This window comes from Varanus komodoensis, unplaced genomic scaffold (assembly GCF_004798865.1).
Source record: "Varanus komodoensis strain SLA01 unplaced genomic scaffold, ASM479886v1 scaffold26, whole genome shotgun sequence".
Lineage (NCBI taxonomy): Eukaryota > Metazoa > Chordata > Lepidosauria > Squamata > Varanidae > Varanus > Varanus komodoensis.
In genome coordinates, this window is record NW_025335684.1 from 11,721,570 (window position 1) to 11,738,416 (window position 16,847).

The window sequence follows — 16,847 nt, forward strand, 5'->3', positions numbered from 1 at the left end:
TTTTCAGTACAAATGCAATATAAGTTGTGTTGGGGGCATATGCATATGTTTTATTATTAAAGCTTTCTGGGTGATTTAAGACAGGCTGGAATAAACCACCTTTTCTAGCCTGTCCACAGGCTGGAAAGGAAGGCTCATCCTTTTGAATTAATTTCCTTACCAGTAAATATGCTTTGACTGGTGTGGTTAGAAATCACTCCTCTCGGCCCTAGGATTTTTAAGAGCATAGCGTTCCTTCACATGTGTGCCTCTGTTGGCTGTGTGTGTGTGTGTGTACTGCTAATAGGAGCAGGTTGTTTATCGGCTTTTGGAGTGGTGAGCTGGCAGCATGTCCTCAGCTGATTTATTATTTCTCCGTTCCCACTGCTCCTGCACTACCTAGAGCTAGAAGGCAGGTGTGTGAATGGGACTGATGACGGTGGCTTGCAGGCCTGGGAGGTTCCCGTCTTCCCTGGCAACAGTTGAGTCAGGCTATGGTGATAAAAGGCCCCTAGGTATGGCAGGTGTCCAAGAGCTTGCGCTTTAACACCAACCCCAAGTATGCAGCACCTAATTTTTAACGGGGTGAAAGTCTCCTCTGCCCCCAGGATCTTTCCTAGCAATTGAGTTTTGTGCTAATCTTCAGCTACTTGCTTGTGGTGCTGATGTCTATGGGTTTTACCCAATATTACTCCTATTTTCAGTTGATCCTTTGGGGCCTTCCTCCTATTGCCAACCCCTCAAGAAGCTTGGAGGATGGCAACTAGGGGGAGGGCTGTTTCCGTGGTGATCCCCCCAACTTCCCTACTGTGGTATACCTGGCACCAAATTTGGCATCTTTTTGGCCCCAAGTTAAGACGGGCCATTTTGAGGAGTTGTTTAAAGATTCAGCAGTCATTCAGGGGCCTGACATGATTATCTAGGTGCCTTTTATTCTTGGCTTGGTCTTTTTATTCTCTTTTTTATTGCTTTTAATGTTTTTATGCTATTTTAATTTTTCTTTTTTGTTAATGTTTTAGCTATTGTATTTTATTGTTTTTATACTTTGTTGTAAATGAGACCTTCAGCCAGAAAACTTTGGCTATGGGCAGTACAGAAATGTAAATTATTATTATTATTATTATTATTATTATTATTATTGAATTATTAATTTCTGTACTGCCCAACAGCAAAAGCTTTCTGAGTGGTTCACAACAATCCATAACATGTTCAATAATAAAATAGATAATAAAAGGCAAAATAATTGGTATACAATAGCATCATACGATCCCATTATAGAACTTAAAGCAGTTAAAAACTAAAACAATTTCAGAAAAACCCTGGGTCAGTTAAAAGAGCAGATATGTCCCAGACATACATAGATATGGCTGTCACTCAGTTATGGTCATACCAGTGACAGGAAGAGAAGGGTCTGTGATGCTTTGGGCACTGCAAAATTATTCTGGCCTCATACCCTGAATAGAGTATGACAGTGGCTATACCATTGGTCTAGGGCTCGGGAGACCCTGGTTTTATTCCCCTACTCACGCCATAAAGCTTGACTCGGTCTAACGTACCTCATAGGGTTGTTGTGAGGATGAAATGAAGATGATGAGGATGATATAACCCACTTCAGGTTGCTTGCAAGAACAAAAGTTGGGATATAAATACAAGAGCAGTGCCAATAGTAAATTGTGTTTCAAGGCTGCTGGCTATTTTTTGTCTGTTTTTTGTGTTTTGCTTTTTAACAGCTTTAAGTCCCAAATAGGAATTCAGTTGGTAAAAATTGTCTTTGCCATGATGATACCATGAAGGTAAAGTCCTCCTTCACCAGACAAATTTCTGTCATGCAGCCCAAAGTCTACAGATCAGCCTTCCTTGCCCATTAAACATCAAACGGCTCCTGTTGAGTGGCATAGTTGGTGGGCATGGTCACTTTATTTGGCACTTAAGGCAGGAAATCCTACAATCATCCCTGTTGGTTTATATCCCACTTATCCCTCCAAAAGGAAGCCCACAGCAGCCAACAGTACTGTACCATCATACAGAACAAATAAAATATGACCACACAGAATATCAAAAGACAACAATATGAAGACTTATTTAGCAATAAAAGCATTACAATGAACAACTAAACGCCCAATTCAGAACATAAGCATCAACTCTGTTAATGGATACACAATTCATTAATGTATATACAACTGCTTCCTTTCTATCTGCAAAATTACAATACTTTTTAAAAATTGCCAGCAGGTTTTTTGCTTATTTATTAAGTTTATATCCCACATTTTTCCTGAAAGAAATCCAAAGTGGCTGACATACTCTCCTTCCTCTATTTTATCCCCACAACTCTGTGAGTTAGGTTAGACTGAGGGATACCCAAAGATACCCAGTGGGTTTATGGTTCATGATACCCAGAATCAACTAAGGTGGATGCTTCACCATGGGTAGCATACTTCCATTTAAAGCCCGAAATGGCTTGAACTGAGGTACTTCATAGAATACATCTCCAGTACCAACTTATCTATTTATTGAGGTTATTTGTTGAGGTTCGTTTCAAGGTGTCTCTGATTTTTGACTGTGAAGCATTGTTTGTTGAACTCCCTCCATGGGGGGGGGGGGATTAATCATTGCTTTCTTTGTTGGTAACAAAGAAAACAAAGAAAATTCCCAACAAATGGGAATTGTTTTGAGATGTACGGTATAAATCCCTCACACAACTAAAGAATTATTTAGTGCTGTGATGAGATTTATTGTTCATTGAAGTCTTTTTGAAATATTGGCTGACTTTAAGTGAGATTCATCTGATGACGTTTTTAGTGGTGTATGCTTCTGTGAGATTGCAAACCAGCTGAATCAGTTTTATGGGAGGAACATATTCTATTGATAAGTTTTGTACTGAAATCATCTTTAATATTCACCAATATATACTCATTTTAAAATTAATTATCTGCTTCATGGAAATTAGGGTTTGTTTTGTATTTTATTAGTATTGTATTTTTAATCGATGTAATTAGTTTTTTTATTGTGGTTTTTATCTTATGATTGTGAGCCACCCAGAGGTGCTGTGGCACATTAGGCAGCATACAAATGTTTTAAATAAATAAATGGAAGAGGAAATAGATTTGCTGTACCCTTTTGACAGCTAAAAGATGGATATGGCAAAATTAGATAAACACTCCACTCCCGCAATGCTGTGAATTGCCTGATGGCATATAGAAGCTAGCTTCAAATAGATACCTCTTTGGGTATTTGGTCTGCTTTTGTTGAAGCTTATATATACTTGCTAGAAAGTTCTATGCATTTTCCATGAATCCATGTATGCATATTAGAAATTAGAATTTAAAAATTGGGTGTTACTGGTAGAATGGGTCCTTCTATGGGTACATTGGGGGTGCCTGCATTGGCAACCTCTGGACTAAGGGGTTTAATATGGGATTAGGTTTTGTAGATGACGTGAACTCTCTTGTCCATAAATAGGTTATGTCACAAAAAAATGTTAGGCTTGAAGGTGCTACAGACCTCATAAACTAATAACTTGCAACATCTGGAAGATCTTTAATTGAAAACAGTGGACAGTTTCACCACTTTACGTTTCCCAGGGCTGCAGTCCTGTGCACATTTACCTGGAAATAAACCCCATTAAAGTTGGTAGGTATCCGTACAATTCTGCTGTAAATTCAAGATGCCTGCATATTTTTAAAGTAGTCTGCTGAAAAGCTGGAATCCTGTGTTTCTGTGCTGCCTGCCTAGGGCTTTTAGCCTCTTCGCAAGCTAGTAACAAAGCAAAAAACGAAACCTTGACCTTTCTCTCAAATCCTTGCTTTGAATTATTCTATTACTTTACTACCCATTATCTCAGTCCCACAATTCACCATAATTAATAGACTACAGTACACAATTATTGTCAAAGAAATCTGCAGGAATTCAAATAATTCACTGATCTGTGATAACATTAGTAATACCTATTGTCTTCCTTGGAGATTCCCTGAAGTTTCACTTACGTGTGTTTGGTCCCTTTTTAATACCAATGGATTGAGGAAAAAATAGCCTGAGAAGTTCCATCCCAACGGCAATCTGCAAGCATAACTCTCTCCTTTTTCTAATTTTTAAATAACATGGCAAGGATCTTTTTGTTCACTTCCCATTCTGTCTTTTGATTTTCATGCTTGTTCCAAATGCACATGATGTCCATGTTTGGCATGACTTGCTGCAGCAACAGTCTTATAAAGGAGGAACCAAACACCCCCTTCTTTCATATACAAAGGTCTTCAGCCTTCCCAGGTCCTGATCAGAGCAAGTGCTCATCTGAGCAGCTAGTGGGTACTGGAAGTGAAGCTGCTAAATATTTGACTGTCCTCCATTAGGTTCTTCCCTCTCCTCTGCACAGTAGTGAGGTGGGCTAGGAATATAACTTTTTATATTCCTTATATTTATGTAGACAAAACACATTATTATTTGTTTTCTCTACATTTTAATGCAAATGTGGACAACCTTTCCTCCTCCATTGAGCGTTGTGTTCCTTCTGGCTAATCTCTCAGAGTCTGCATGTCAGTGCTGAGTGGGGATGCAGCCAGAGGTAGGAAGGCCAGAGCCAAAAGTTGAAAGGGTTGGCTCTTCCCATTATTCTCTGTCACTTTTTTCTGTTACTCCTTTCTCTCTCTCTCCTGCTTTTTTCTCACTCAGTGGTATTCCAGGGAAGGAACTGTTCACACCTTTGGAGGCCTGAATTGATCACATGCAGAGGATTTTTTTAAATGAGCCCGGGGAGTGCATGAAATTAGGGCAAGGGCTAGCGGTTGCCTACTCTCACTTTAATATAAATAGCATCATTCCATCTTTTGTCTTATTTTACAGCTACTTGGCTATGAGTTATTTATTTGTATATATTTGAACAGTCATCATGGCTGTGTACATTGATCACCAGCTAGAAGCTCTTCAGTCCCGTGGACCCCATTCCCATATAGCTTGGCACCACTGCCAGCCATTTTTGGCAGTTGCATCCATCAATTCCAACTCGGGTGGCAGTGTGGATATTTTTCCAGAACAGGTGAGTGTTCCAAAAGTGACCTGGTTTTTCTTGTTTTTTGTTTTGCTTTTGCCTTGTGATTGAATACTCTCCTGCTATTATTGTTACTATTATTAATTAAAAGGTTTTCTAGATTCTGCAGCAATTAGAAAAAGCAGTCCTTGCCTGCAAACTTGTAAACCAAAGGAGAGAAAGGAATGAACAGGAATGCAAGCCAATTGCCATTTTATTTGTGGTTTCTCAGAACCACCCCCCTCAGGGGCCATATCCAAGGAACAAGAAGGCTCAACTAGTGGATAGCAATTTTGATCTGGTTTACTAGACAAACCATTGCTTATGTTTTCACTGTGTCCCCCCCCCCCCTTCTTTCCTTTTTTGCTTGCTTCCTTGAATCCTATGGTATGTACAGAGAACTCCAGGAAGACAGAAGTCTTTGCTGCTGAGCTGACCCTGCTGTGGTCTCCTCCAGATGTCAAATATAGGAGAAAAGGTCATCCCCCACTTCAGTTAAGATTTTGCAGAAACAACAAGGCACTCCTGGAGCTTTATATGTAATCACTATGTGTAAGATGGAAGCTGCCTCCATTTTCTTCTCCATGGAGGATAGTAATGATGAGTTTGTTTCCGTTGCAAACTGCACATTCGTGAAAAGTTCCTGTTGTGCCTTCCTGCTACCTCTTGTCAATAACTATAATGGAGGAAAGAAGCTACCAGTTCTCCATGGCAGACAGGCAATAAAGGATGTGGTTCTCCAATTCCCTGTTAAGTTTTTGCAGGAGGCAGGAATGACATGCCCACCACTTTAACTTGGAGCCCTGTAGGAAGCAGGGGGTTGAACCCATCGGGCTTATTGACCCCTTCCAACTCTACCATTCTGTGATTCTAAACGTAGCCCATAAGAGCAAAGTGAGAGGCTTTTCTCAACAATTTTTCCTGCAAGTCCTTTTAACATCCCACCTGATGGGATCACAGATGCACCCTTAAGGTACAGCGCAGTTTTGTCTCAAGGGGAAACAGAGTTTGAATTTTCAGAAGGCTCACAAAAATGCCAAAGTTATTTGTGTCGCATCATTTCCAGGGAGAGTATGTGTCCGAGGCACATTTGGAGAGAAATTTCCGGGCCACTTGCCTCAACTGGCATCCATCCAAACTGATACTGGCAGTGGGCTGTGAGATGGGGGATGTGGTGGTAGTAAACAAGCAAGACAAGGAGCATCATGCAGTCCCCTCTAACCACAACGCTGATATTACAGTCCTCAACTGGAGTACTAATGGCACCCGTCTAGTTTCTGGAGACAAAGTAAGTAACCAAATGCAAACCCTCCTGTGTTGAACGTAAAATTTGACAGGTATTCTGCCTGTCTGCCTGTTTATGTAACGTAAAAGCTTAAAAGCATTTTCTGCGGAATGTGACTGCGGGGGGGGTGGAAACAGCCATGCACTGGTATAAGGGCTGATGAAGAGTTCTGAGTAACTAGGAGACCAGAAAGGCTGTAAAGCTGCAGGAGGTTTATTATTTATTAGTATTGATTCCATTTCTATACCCCCCTGTAGCTGAAGCTCTCTTGGCGTTTATACAATGCCATCATTTATGCAATGATGTATAAAGCAACGCAATAAAATACAATACAAATAACATAAAATAACAATGTTAAGAGAATTTAAAATTAATTTAAAATCATTTAGAAATCAGTTATACTACAATAAAAAGAAGAAGACCTGGCAAGAAGCAGCAGCACCAGAATAATCCCCTCAGGCTCCTGGACAACCAAGGACATCATTAAAGACCTCTGCATAGAGATCTGTCTTGACCGGGCATTGAAAAAATGGCAAATTTGGCTCCAGGCTGACCACAGCAAGGAGGTTGTTCCAAAGATTGGGGGTGGGGGGGGGATTACAGAAAAACACCTCCTCCAAGTTGCCACCCTCCGAGTCTCTCATGAGATTGGCACTTGGAGGAAGGCCCCAGAGGTTGAGTGTAGTGTCCAGGTAGATCTGAGTTGGGAGAAGTGTTCCAACAGGTATCGTGGCCCTAAGCTGTGTAGTGCTGCATAGGTTAAAACCTATGAATTGGGCCTGGAAGCATACAGGCCACAACCAGACCTATGAGTCCTGGTTCTTAGTCTGGATGCCACATTTTGCACCAGCTGCAGCTTCTGAACTGTCTTCAAGGACAGCCCCACGTAGAGTGCATTGCAGTAATGTGGAGATTACCAGAGTGCAGATTACTGAAGCCAGGTTATTCCTGTCCAGGTGTGGGCACAGCTGGGCCATCAGCCAAAGCTGGTAGAAGGCACTCTGACCCCCCAGTGCCACCTGAGCCTCAAATGACAAGCACGTGTGAAGGAGCACTCCCAGGCCATGAACCTGCCCCTTTGGGGGAGTGCAACCCCATCTGGAACAGATTGAACATCCCCCATCCAGTCAGAGGAACCATCCACCAGCAGCATCTCAGCTTTGTCAGTTTATTGGCTCTCATCCAGCCCACAGTTTAGCACATCCACCGCCTCACTTGCTGACAATGAAAAGGAGAAATAGAGCCGAGTGTCATCTGCATACTGATGGCAACTCCAGATGATCCCTCAGCAGTTTCATGTAGCTGATAAATAGCAGGGGGGACAGAATAGGCCCCTGAGGAACTCATGCTGGAGAATGCACAGGACTGAACAACATTCCCTAAGTACCACCTTCTGGAGATGGTCCTCCAAGGAGGAACAGAACCAATCAATGCAATGTCCCACATTCCCTTTACCTGGCCAGTCCTGCTCCCTCTGTCACTACACTAATTAAATAAGATTGGAGGTGGACTAGCACAGTCTGCAGGAGTTAATCATATCCATGATTACCTTTCTAGCTTACTGTATTGATTTTATAATTACGTATAGACAATTCTCTTGCTGTAAAACTGCACTTGGCTATGTGTGCTGTGAGATTGCAGCCAGCTATACTGATATAAATGGGAAAGCTCCATATAGTATAGAATGCCTTAAGATGTTTCCATGCAGGCCATTTTCTAGGCGTTGGATCGTCTGCTTCAGTATGTCTGATCAGTGTTTGTTTGTTTTCAGGGAACACTGTGTTGATGTGAAAAATCATAGTGCCAGTGTAAAACACTCTCTGCATGCCCAATAGAAGTGACATCACATGCTGTCCTCCTTCATGTTCTGTGTTACATGCTCCTTGTCTGATGAAAAGCATCCAAATAACAGTTCAGGAAGGTCTCATACAGACCTTTTCCCCATTTTCTTAGAAAGGAAAGAAAAACCCTGGTGTTTTTCCATTACTTAGTTGTTCTGTTTTGTCACCATTAAAATGCCTTCTCTGTATAAATTGCATCTGCAAAATGAAATGACAGAAACTTGAAGGTTGAACCAGGTGACATGAGAAATCCATAATTGGAATTGCCTGGAAAATATATCCATATTAATACCATCTTTTTAATAGGGGAAATGGCCCAAAGAGATCATGCTTTAAAAAATTCTCCCCAACCATCACAGACATGATCTGAATTCTTCCACTGCAACTGCTGTTAATATCTTTTAAAATGTTTGGTTTGGCCTTGAATTTCTGCTGTAAGTCCACAGTCCTGTACATGCTTATCCTGAAATAACTCCCAATGAATATAATGAGATATGATTCCAAGCGATTCTGTACTGGGCTGCACTGTAAGTCAGTTCTAAGTGCACCCACTGTATCTTCTCCAGAGGTGTTTATTGCCATGGCCTTTCTCTTGAGGAGGTGTGATTTTTTTTTTTTTTTTTTTTAGTAGTTAGGGAGCAAATGCTGACTCTTTTGTGCATTTTAAAAAAGTCATGCTTTTATTGTGCATTTAAAAGTTATTTGTCTTTCTCTTTGTGAGCTGGAATGGGATAGAATCCATCCTTCAAGAAGATAGATTAACCAGCTGACCTAAAATGGAGATGAAGATTGATAAATCCACTTTAGATGGACAGAAGATTTTTGCTTGACTATTTTTAAAATATGGAAGCGATTAGATGAAATGTGATCATTAAACAAGAGAATTTTATTGTTCACGTAGCTTGAATAGTTTGACTCTGTAGGACCTATTCATGATTCCTACGACATGGCAGCTGCAATTTTCACTCAGTCTGCAATGACTTTATAGCTGTATTTATCAGACAAAGATTCTTATGTATTACACTGTGATGAATTAGGTTTTGCAAGGGAAGCCTGTCAGTTGTTCCACTATGGAATGACAAAAACTGATCCACACTGAGTTTGGCACAAACTAGTGGCATGTGTGTAACTGTCTTGGTACATGGCAGAAAAGCTGGACAATAACACAGGATGAGTGAAAATTGGCCCTCTCTGTGTTTTCTTCATGTGGTCATCGTTGCAAAAAATTTATAACTTGCTTGTCTAAACAAAGATAAGGAAAGTAGCGAATAAATAAAAACATGTACTAACACACTCCAGGCAGTCCTAAAGTACAAATCACAGTATAAAACATTATCCAATCTACTTTCATATATTTTGTAACTTTTATAGCTTGGCGTTTTGGTGGTATGGAGGATGGACCAGCGGGGTAGAGTTCAAGGCCCCCCTTTACTTAAACATGAGTATGGAAAACCTCTCAATTACTCTATCTTCCGGCCACCCCCTCCGGGCGAGTAAGTAGAAAACACTGGACAGATTTCTGGCAGAATTTTCTGTATTTTAGGGAATACAAATTCCATTGGAATCAGACCTGCTAATTTCCTCCGTGTCTGTGTTATATCAAATGTCATTTGAGTGCCCTGGTAACACTTAATACTGTTTGTTTGTATATTTTCCCAACTTCTCTTTCCATCATCCCATTGTACTTTTTCCAGTCTTGTCTGTCTGCCTCTTAATCCCTTCTAGGAATTAACTATCACTTATCCCCAAGCCTTTTGTGTTTCTGTGATTCTGATTTCCCCCTTCTGTTTTCAGCATCCCATCGCTAATCTTTTTGCCCTGTTATTGATCATCGTTAATTATTCTTGTTTACATCCTACTGCATATTTAGTTGCTTTTAAATCCCTGTCTAAGGGCACAATCCTGTCAGGATGCCTCTAAGCCCCTCAGCTTGGAGGCTTATGGACATCCAGTGCAGAGTGGGAGGCAATTGTCACGTCGGCGTCCTCTGTATTTTCACTGGATGAGTGTCTTCATCCTTCTAGGAGAGGAGAAATCTTGGGAGACTTGGAGAAGGGAATGCAAGAAAGAAAAGGGGAGAAATATGCCTGTGCTGCTGAACAATAAATGCAAGACCATCCACCACTCATTTTTTAAAGTACTTCAGCCCACTCAAGACTGAAACATTTTTTACCACCTCTTTTTGTCCCTTATCCTTGCAAACATGCTGAAAAGTGTCCATGCAGAACTTTTGGTAGGACACTAGTCCAGAATCAAATGACTTTGTTCACCTGGTGTTTGCCTTTGCCAGATATCACCTTCAGTTCTTCCCATATTGGGGAAAATTCTAATGCTGGAAATCATGCTTGTAAAAGTATGGCCATTTCTGTTCTGTGCTTGAAGTGAGATACCTTTTTTTTTTTTTGGTAGCTGGCTGCTGCTTTTGGTGGTGGGAAATTCTTACCTGTTTTCTTCTCAATTAGAAAGTTAAACTAAGAAGATAGCCAGAAATAATATGCTTTGTTTTTGCCTTCAGGGACTTGGTACAACTAGCCAAAGCCGCAGTGAGTGGTGATGAGAAGGCCCTGGACATGTTTAATTGGAGAAAATCTGGAATGGGAATGCCTCTGAAAATGGGACCCCAAGAAGGGTTGTCCTTCTTTATCAGTATGACAGACGGTAAGGCCGGAACTGTTGTAGCCTATTAGAAAATGTCACATGATTGGGGTCTTTCTGTCTGTACATTTTGAAAAGGTAAAACTCTGGAAATGATAGCCTCTATAATCTCAAGAGATTAGCTCCCATTCTTGAGGTCAAAGAGTCTTTTTTTTGGCAGCTGGAATGCTGAAATGCCTATTTACACATTAGCTGCTTTAGTCCTGTTTTGTTCAGTTAAACAAAGACCATTTATGGTAGCAGACTTTGTTACTGGATCACCTGATTTTAAAATAGTTTTTGTTTAACTCAATCCAATTTTATTTCTCAAAAATCACAGTGAAGATTTGTTGAAAAGTGGGGTAAAAGTTTGCTGGAGAATACTAACAAAATGAAAATACCACATTTATCTTAATAACCCATTGTTATAAAATATGCTTTATGCTGTTTCACATTTCCTTTGTGAAGATGAAAAGGGAACAATAGAGATGTGTTTTCAAATCTTGCAAGTGCATACACGCATATGTGCATTTGGTGCATGGTAATAAGCTTTTGCAAAGCCAGTCTTAGCACTCTGCTTATCTTACACAAGCTAATTTGGAGGCACACAGCCCCATCTGCTGGCAAATGGAAGATGTGTGTTTTTAAAATCATGCAATTGTTCCTTTTTCCACAGCTTTTGAAAGCCAAACTATGCATTATGAGACACCAAGCTACTGCCTCTGGAATGAGGTGGGAGGGAAGAGCTCTTTGAATTCTCTAAAGACTACGTGTTACTCTCCCACATTAACAGCATTTTCATGCTGCTAATATTAAACCAAATAACATTTGTTTCAGTACTGTTCTCTGTATCTTCTTTATAGTGAATGAATTCTTTGTTGCCTTTTCTTTTTGGATTTTAAATCTGTTTTGTACACTCATGTTAGTGCAGCTCTTACTAACTTTTTTGGTTAGCCCTTTGTGTGGATCTACAGCAAAGTCTTTAGGCAAAGTCTATAGGCAATTATACTTTGAAGCAGCCGTTTCCCAGGTATTAGAGAGGATCTTGAAACAGTGGGTGGTCTTACATAATGGTATCCAGCAGTTCGTATTGCAGTGCCCAAGTGAAATGGGATTGGCTAAAGACATATTTTCAAGATGGGGCATGAAAACCGTTCCTGTCCACTTGATACTTTTAAATGAATCACATGTTTGTCCTGGGCTTCTAATGAGATTACAACTTCTACAGTGGAGTTCCACTTATCTAGATTTTCCAGTCATTTGTTTTTTAGTCTCTCCATCAAATGTTTGGCATGCTATATGAGATGCTTGTGCAAGCAGAGTCCCCTCTGCAGTTGGTCATACTCTAAGTAATTCTTCCAATACAGATTTCATTTAATTTGTTCAAAAAGGATAGAAGAAATAAGAAAGGAGGTGGAGTTGCATGCGATGTTAAAAATGTTTATCCTTGCATGGAAGTATAGGAAATTGAGCCTGGTACCTTGATTGAAAGCATCTTTATCAAAATAAATGTGTCAAGGAATACAAGGAACATGCATGCTATTCAGAGTCTGCTACCAACCACCCAATCATGGAGAAGACGAGGATCACATTTTTGTTAACCAAATTGTCATTATTTCAAGGGAGCGTGATGTAGTAATGGGGGACCTCAATTATCCCAACATCTGTTGGGAGACAAATTCTGCCAAAAGTAGCCCCTCCAAGGAATTCTTGTCATGCGTGCTGGATAACTTTCTTTCACAGAAAGTGGAGGAAGGGAACATAGAAACAGAGCAAGTGGGAAGGGGCCTCCCAGGCCATCTAGTCTGATCCCCTGCTCTAGCTGGCTCCTCTCACAACATGCCTACCATGCCTACCATGTGCCCCTTGAATATCCTCACCCATGGGGCTTCAACCACCTCCCATGGATGCCCATTCCATACCCTTGGGGTCCCAACTGTCAGGAAGTACTTCCTGGCATCCAAATTGAATCTTGGTTCCTTGAGCTTGGCTCTGTTGGAGCACGTCCTGCCCTCCTCTGCAGGGGAGAACAGGTCTCTACCCACCTCTGTGTGACATCCCCTCACATACCTATATGTTGCCAACAGATCCCTTTGGAGTCTCCTCCAGGCTGAAAAGACCCAGTTCCCTCAGTCTCACTTCATTGCTTTCCCCGCAATCTGGCCTCCATCCTCATGGCCCTACACTGCACTGACTCTAACTTGGCTGTATCCTTCCTGTAATGAGGGGCCCAGAAATGAACACAGTACTCCAGTTGCATGCACATCAGAGTCATATAGAGTGGCAGTAATACCTCTCTCGATCTAGAAGCCATGCTTCTGGCTATGCAACCAAGGGTAGCGTTTGCCCTCTTGACTGCCACGTCACACTGCTGACTCATGTTTAGCTTGCAGTAGACCAGAGCCACAAGATTCCTTTCACAAGTGCTGCTCTCTAGCCACTTGCCCCCTAACCTGTACTTATGGCACCCATTCGTATGCCCCAGGTGGAAGACCACATTAAACGCCATCCTGTTGTCTCCTGCCCACTTCCGTAGTCTGTCCAGATCCTTTTGGATCTGGAGTGCCTGCTCCTCAGTTGTGGCCACTCCCCCCATTTTAGTATCATCTGCAAATTTGATCAGGCTTGCTCGCTCGGAGATCGTTTTGGACTCGTTTGGAGATCCGTGACTGAGCAAACTGCTGCCTCACTGCATGTGCACCCGCTGCCACCTCGTTGCATGCCCGCCCCCACTGCTTCACCAGCCTGCGCCCACTGGCACCTCCCCTCACTGGCCCGCACCCTGACATCAAGAAGACTAAAACTGAGAATGAGCTGAGGCTAGCAAGGGATCTGAAAATCAACAGAAAGGCATGTTGTTGTTTCAGGTATGTTGACAGTAAATGACAGAGAAAAGAAATGTGGATCAAATTCTCAGTGACAAAATTGATAACAGATAATGAAAAAAAAGCTGAAGTGTTCAATTTCTACTTTGGCTCAGTCTTTTCACAAAAACAGATCTATGACCTCCCTGGCAGAAATGAAGTACAAACCAAAGGGTCAAGATTGAAGCTGGAGTTTAAGAAACAAATGGTTAAGTTCACATCTTCAGGGCTGGATGAGTTACATCCTGAAGCAATAAAGGAACTGGCCAGCAAACTCTCAGGACCATAGTCTGTTATCTTTGAGAAATCAGCGAGGGCAGTGCCAGATGACTGGATGAGGGCTAAAGTTGTTTCTAACTTCAAAAAGGAATCTATAGACCAGTTTTTTTGTTGTTGCTGCTAGTTGCAAAGTTGTGTCCGTCCCATCACAACCCCATGGACAACTTTCCTCCAGGCCTTCCTGTCCTCCATCATCCCCCAAGTCCACTTAAGCCCACACCAACTGCTTCAGAGAAAATGAATGAATTTAGGAAAATTGGATTATCTTGGTTTGGTAGAATAGCGATATGTAAAAAGAAAATCTTGCCTGAGATAAATTTTCTTTTTATGATGTTACTGATTAAGATAGCAGGTAAAGAATTAAAAGAATGCAAGATATGGTCAATTAATTTTGTAATGGGAATAAAAAAAGCAAGGATAAATTAAAAAAAAGATGGTATGGATCACAACAGATAGGGTGATAATGTAAAGTTATATTAAATAGCAAATCAAATGAGGTATGTACCAGATATTATATTACAACCTGATATGGTAATATGGCTAAAATTATATTTTTTCAACTAGAAGGATCCTTGACAAATATTTTTGTCAAAATGATAACAAAATATTATTAAAAAGGTAGAAAATCCTTTCCTTAAAATATGTATTACAGATTTGGAGTAAGTATTAGGAAAAATTCATGCCATCAATCCCACCACTATATCCAAATACTGAATTAGAAGCATTTCCATCTAATTTGTGAAAACCTTTGGGCAAAATACTAAAAAATGAACAAATTATTAAGTTAAAAGATTGGTTAGAGATAATTAATAAAAATGGGAAGATAGGAAAAGAAAAAATAGCTTAGAGTAATGTGATTCAATTAGAATGTTGGACTAGAGATTGGTTAAAGAAAAGAGGTGGATGTAGAGATTACACTAAATTTGAAGATATGATTGTAGAAAAGGAAAAACGAGATAATATGCAGATGAAAGGCATAGTAAGTGAAATTTATAAGAAATGGTCAGAAGATCAAGATCAATATGATCCACTTAAAACAACATGGAAAAACAGATTTGAGAAAGAATATTAGTAATGAAGACTGGGAAAATATTTGAGCTAAGAGGCTATTAAAATATATGTCAATAAGAATAAAGGAAATGTTTATAAATTAGTATGGAAATGGTACCTAACCCCAAGGAAGTTGTATAGATAATAAATATTCCAATTTACCTTGGAGATGTGGCCATGGAGTGGGTACATATTTTCATATGTGGTGGGAATGTGAATATATAATGAAGTTTAGGAAAGAAGTTTTTAAAGAGAGTAGCAATGTGTTAAGTTTAAATATTGAAATATGCCCTTTCACACTTTCAGTATTTAATTAAAAAAACAATTGAATTGGAGTAATAAAGAATTAAAAATAAATTTAAAAGCAGATGTGAGGTTAATCATAGCTAAGAAATGGAAAGTAATCATAGCTATCAATTGTGTGATTGGTATAGAGAAGTCTGGAATATTAACTTGTGATATTAAAGTTAGAAAAGGGTATGTAAAAAAATTAATGAGACTTGGGGTGTATGTATTGCATATGTACTAAAAAAGGGAAAGGATTGAAGCCTTCAGAAGAGTCACTGCAAACTTGAAAGGGGGAAACTTCTTGAAAGAACTTTTGATAGAGTTTTCAACATGTATCCAATGGTCTTAGTGATGGGGTACTCATTTTAATTGTTTTTTAAATTATAACGTTCTATGTTTTATTCTAATTGTAAGGTTTTTTAAACTTGTATTTAACATTGTAAAATTAGTTTGATTTTTTAAAAAAATAAAAACGATACTAAAAAAATAAAATTCATCATGTTTGTATATACATGTATGATTAAGCTGGGTTTGTTTTTAGGGTGTGTCATTTTGATTTATAGCAATGTTATAACGTGCCAGTATACAACAGAGTTTGATTTCATTGCAGGTACAGTGCATTATGTGAACGAGAGAGGGAAAACAACCCAGGTATTGATCACAGAGAGTTCAGTTCAAAAGCTGCTCTTCATGGAAAAGGATGTCTTAATAGTCATAACAGAGACTCTTCTCTTATCTCTTTATAAAATTTCTCCTGAAGGAGAAGCAGAGGAGCTCTTCAAGGTGGGTACAGTAGGCTTTGTGATATAGTACTTGAGAGGTTACTAACAGGTCTCCAGGCAGCACCTTGAGGTATCTAACTGGTCTCCAGGCAGCACAAAAGGACCTTAAAGGCAGGTTATTTTATACCAATTGAGGAATATGCCAAGATGTAGTTTAGAAAAAGCTTGCTTAAAGTAGTGATTAATTTGTTCCAATGCATGGTGGCAAACCCAGGATTTCAGTTTGGCCCTGAAGAGAGCCTTGGCTCAGTAGTCAGCCAGGTGTGCATATGTAGAAAATACCCAACTTCCTTAGACATCTGCCTGAGAGAGCTGCTGTCAGACAATTGCAAGGTACATGAATTGATGTAAGGCAACTTTATATGTTCATCTTCAAAAGGACAGCCTAAATTAAAGCAGCAGGGATGTTGTCAGTGGCTTCATTGTTTGTGACAATTCTTTGTGACAACCCTGCCTGTTTATGACACTGAAGTGAATGAGGAATCTTATGTGCATGAAGAAACTTTGTGTGTGCCTCCAAGCCCTGGGGGATCTTTATGGAAGAGGTATTCCCAACCTAAGTTTGCAGTTTGTAAAATGAAAGTAATAGATGGCCTACACTGAAATGGTTGCTATGAAGGAGAATATGACTGGGTTCAAGTGAAAGGAGAACCTGCACTTGTAAGGGTTAAATATGAGTTGAGTGTAGAATGTCATAGAAATGTGGGTTGTTGTTGAGACATGGATTATCCTGTCTCAACCAGTGCGGTGTAGTGGTTAAGAGCATGGGACTGGGACTCAGACGATCTGGGTTCTAGTCCCCGCTCAGCCATGGAGCCAACTGGG

The 16,847-nt window shown here is 40.1% G+C and overlaps 1 protein-coding gene across 3 annotated transcripts in view; it reads left to right on the forward strand.

The window, feature by feature from the left end:
• IFT140 (intraflagellar transport 140) overlaps positions 1-16,847 on the forward strand; it is a 116,155-nt gene that overhangs the window by 2,155 nt on the left and 97,153 nt on the right. For 2 of the 3 annotated variants that reach the window (XM_044433125.1, XM_044433127.1), the window contains exons 2-6: positions 4,816-5,008; positions 6,066-6,287; positions 9,497-9,618; positions 10,641-10,783; positions 15,851-16,023. In XM_044433125.1, the coding sequence (XP_044289060.1) occupies positions 4,862-5,008; positions 6,066-6,287; positions 9,497-9,618; positions 10,641-10,783; positions 15,851-16,023 (807 nt within the window). In that variant the 5' untranslated portion in view covers positions 4,816-4,861. Of the gene's footprint in view, positions 1-4,815; positions 5,009-5,396; positions 5,478-6,065; positions 6,288-9,496; positions 9,619-10,640; positions 10,784-15,850; positions 16,024-16,847 lie in introns of those variants that run through there. The other variant, XM_044433126.1, reaches the window with a different exon arrangement.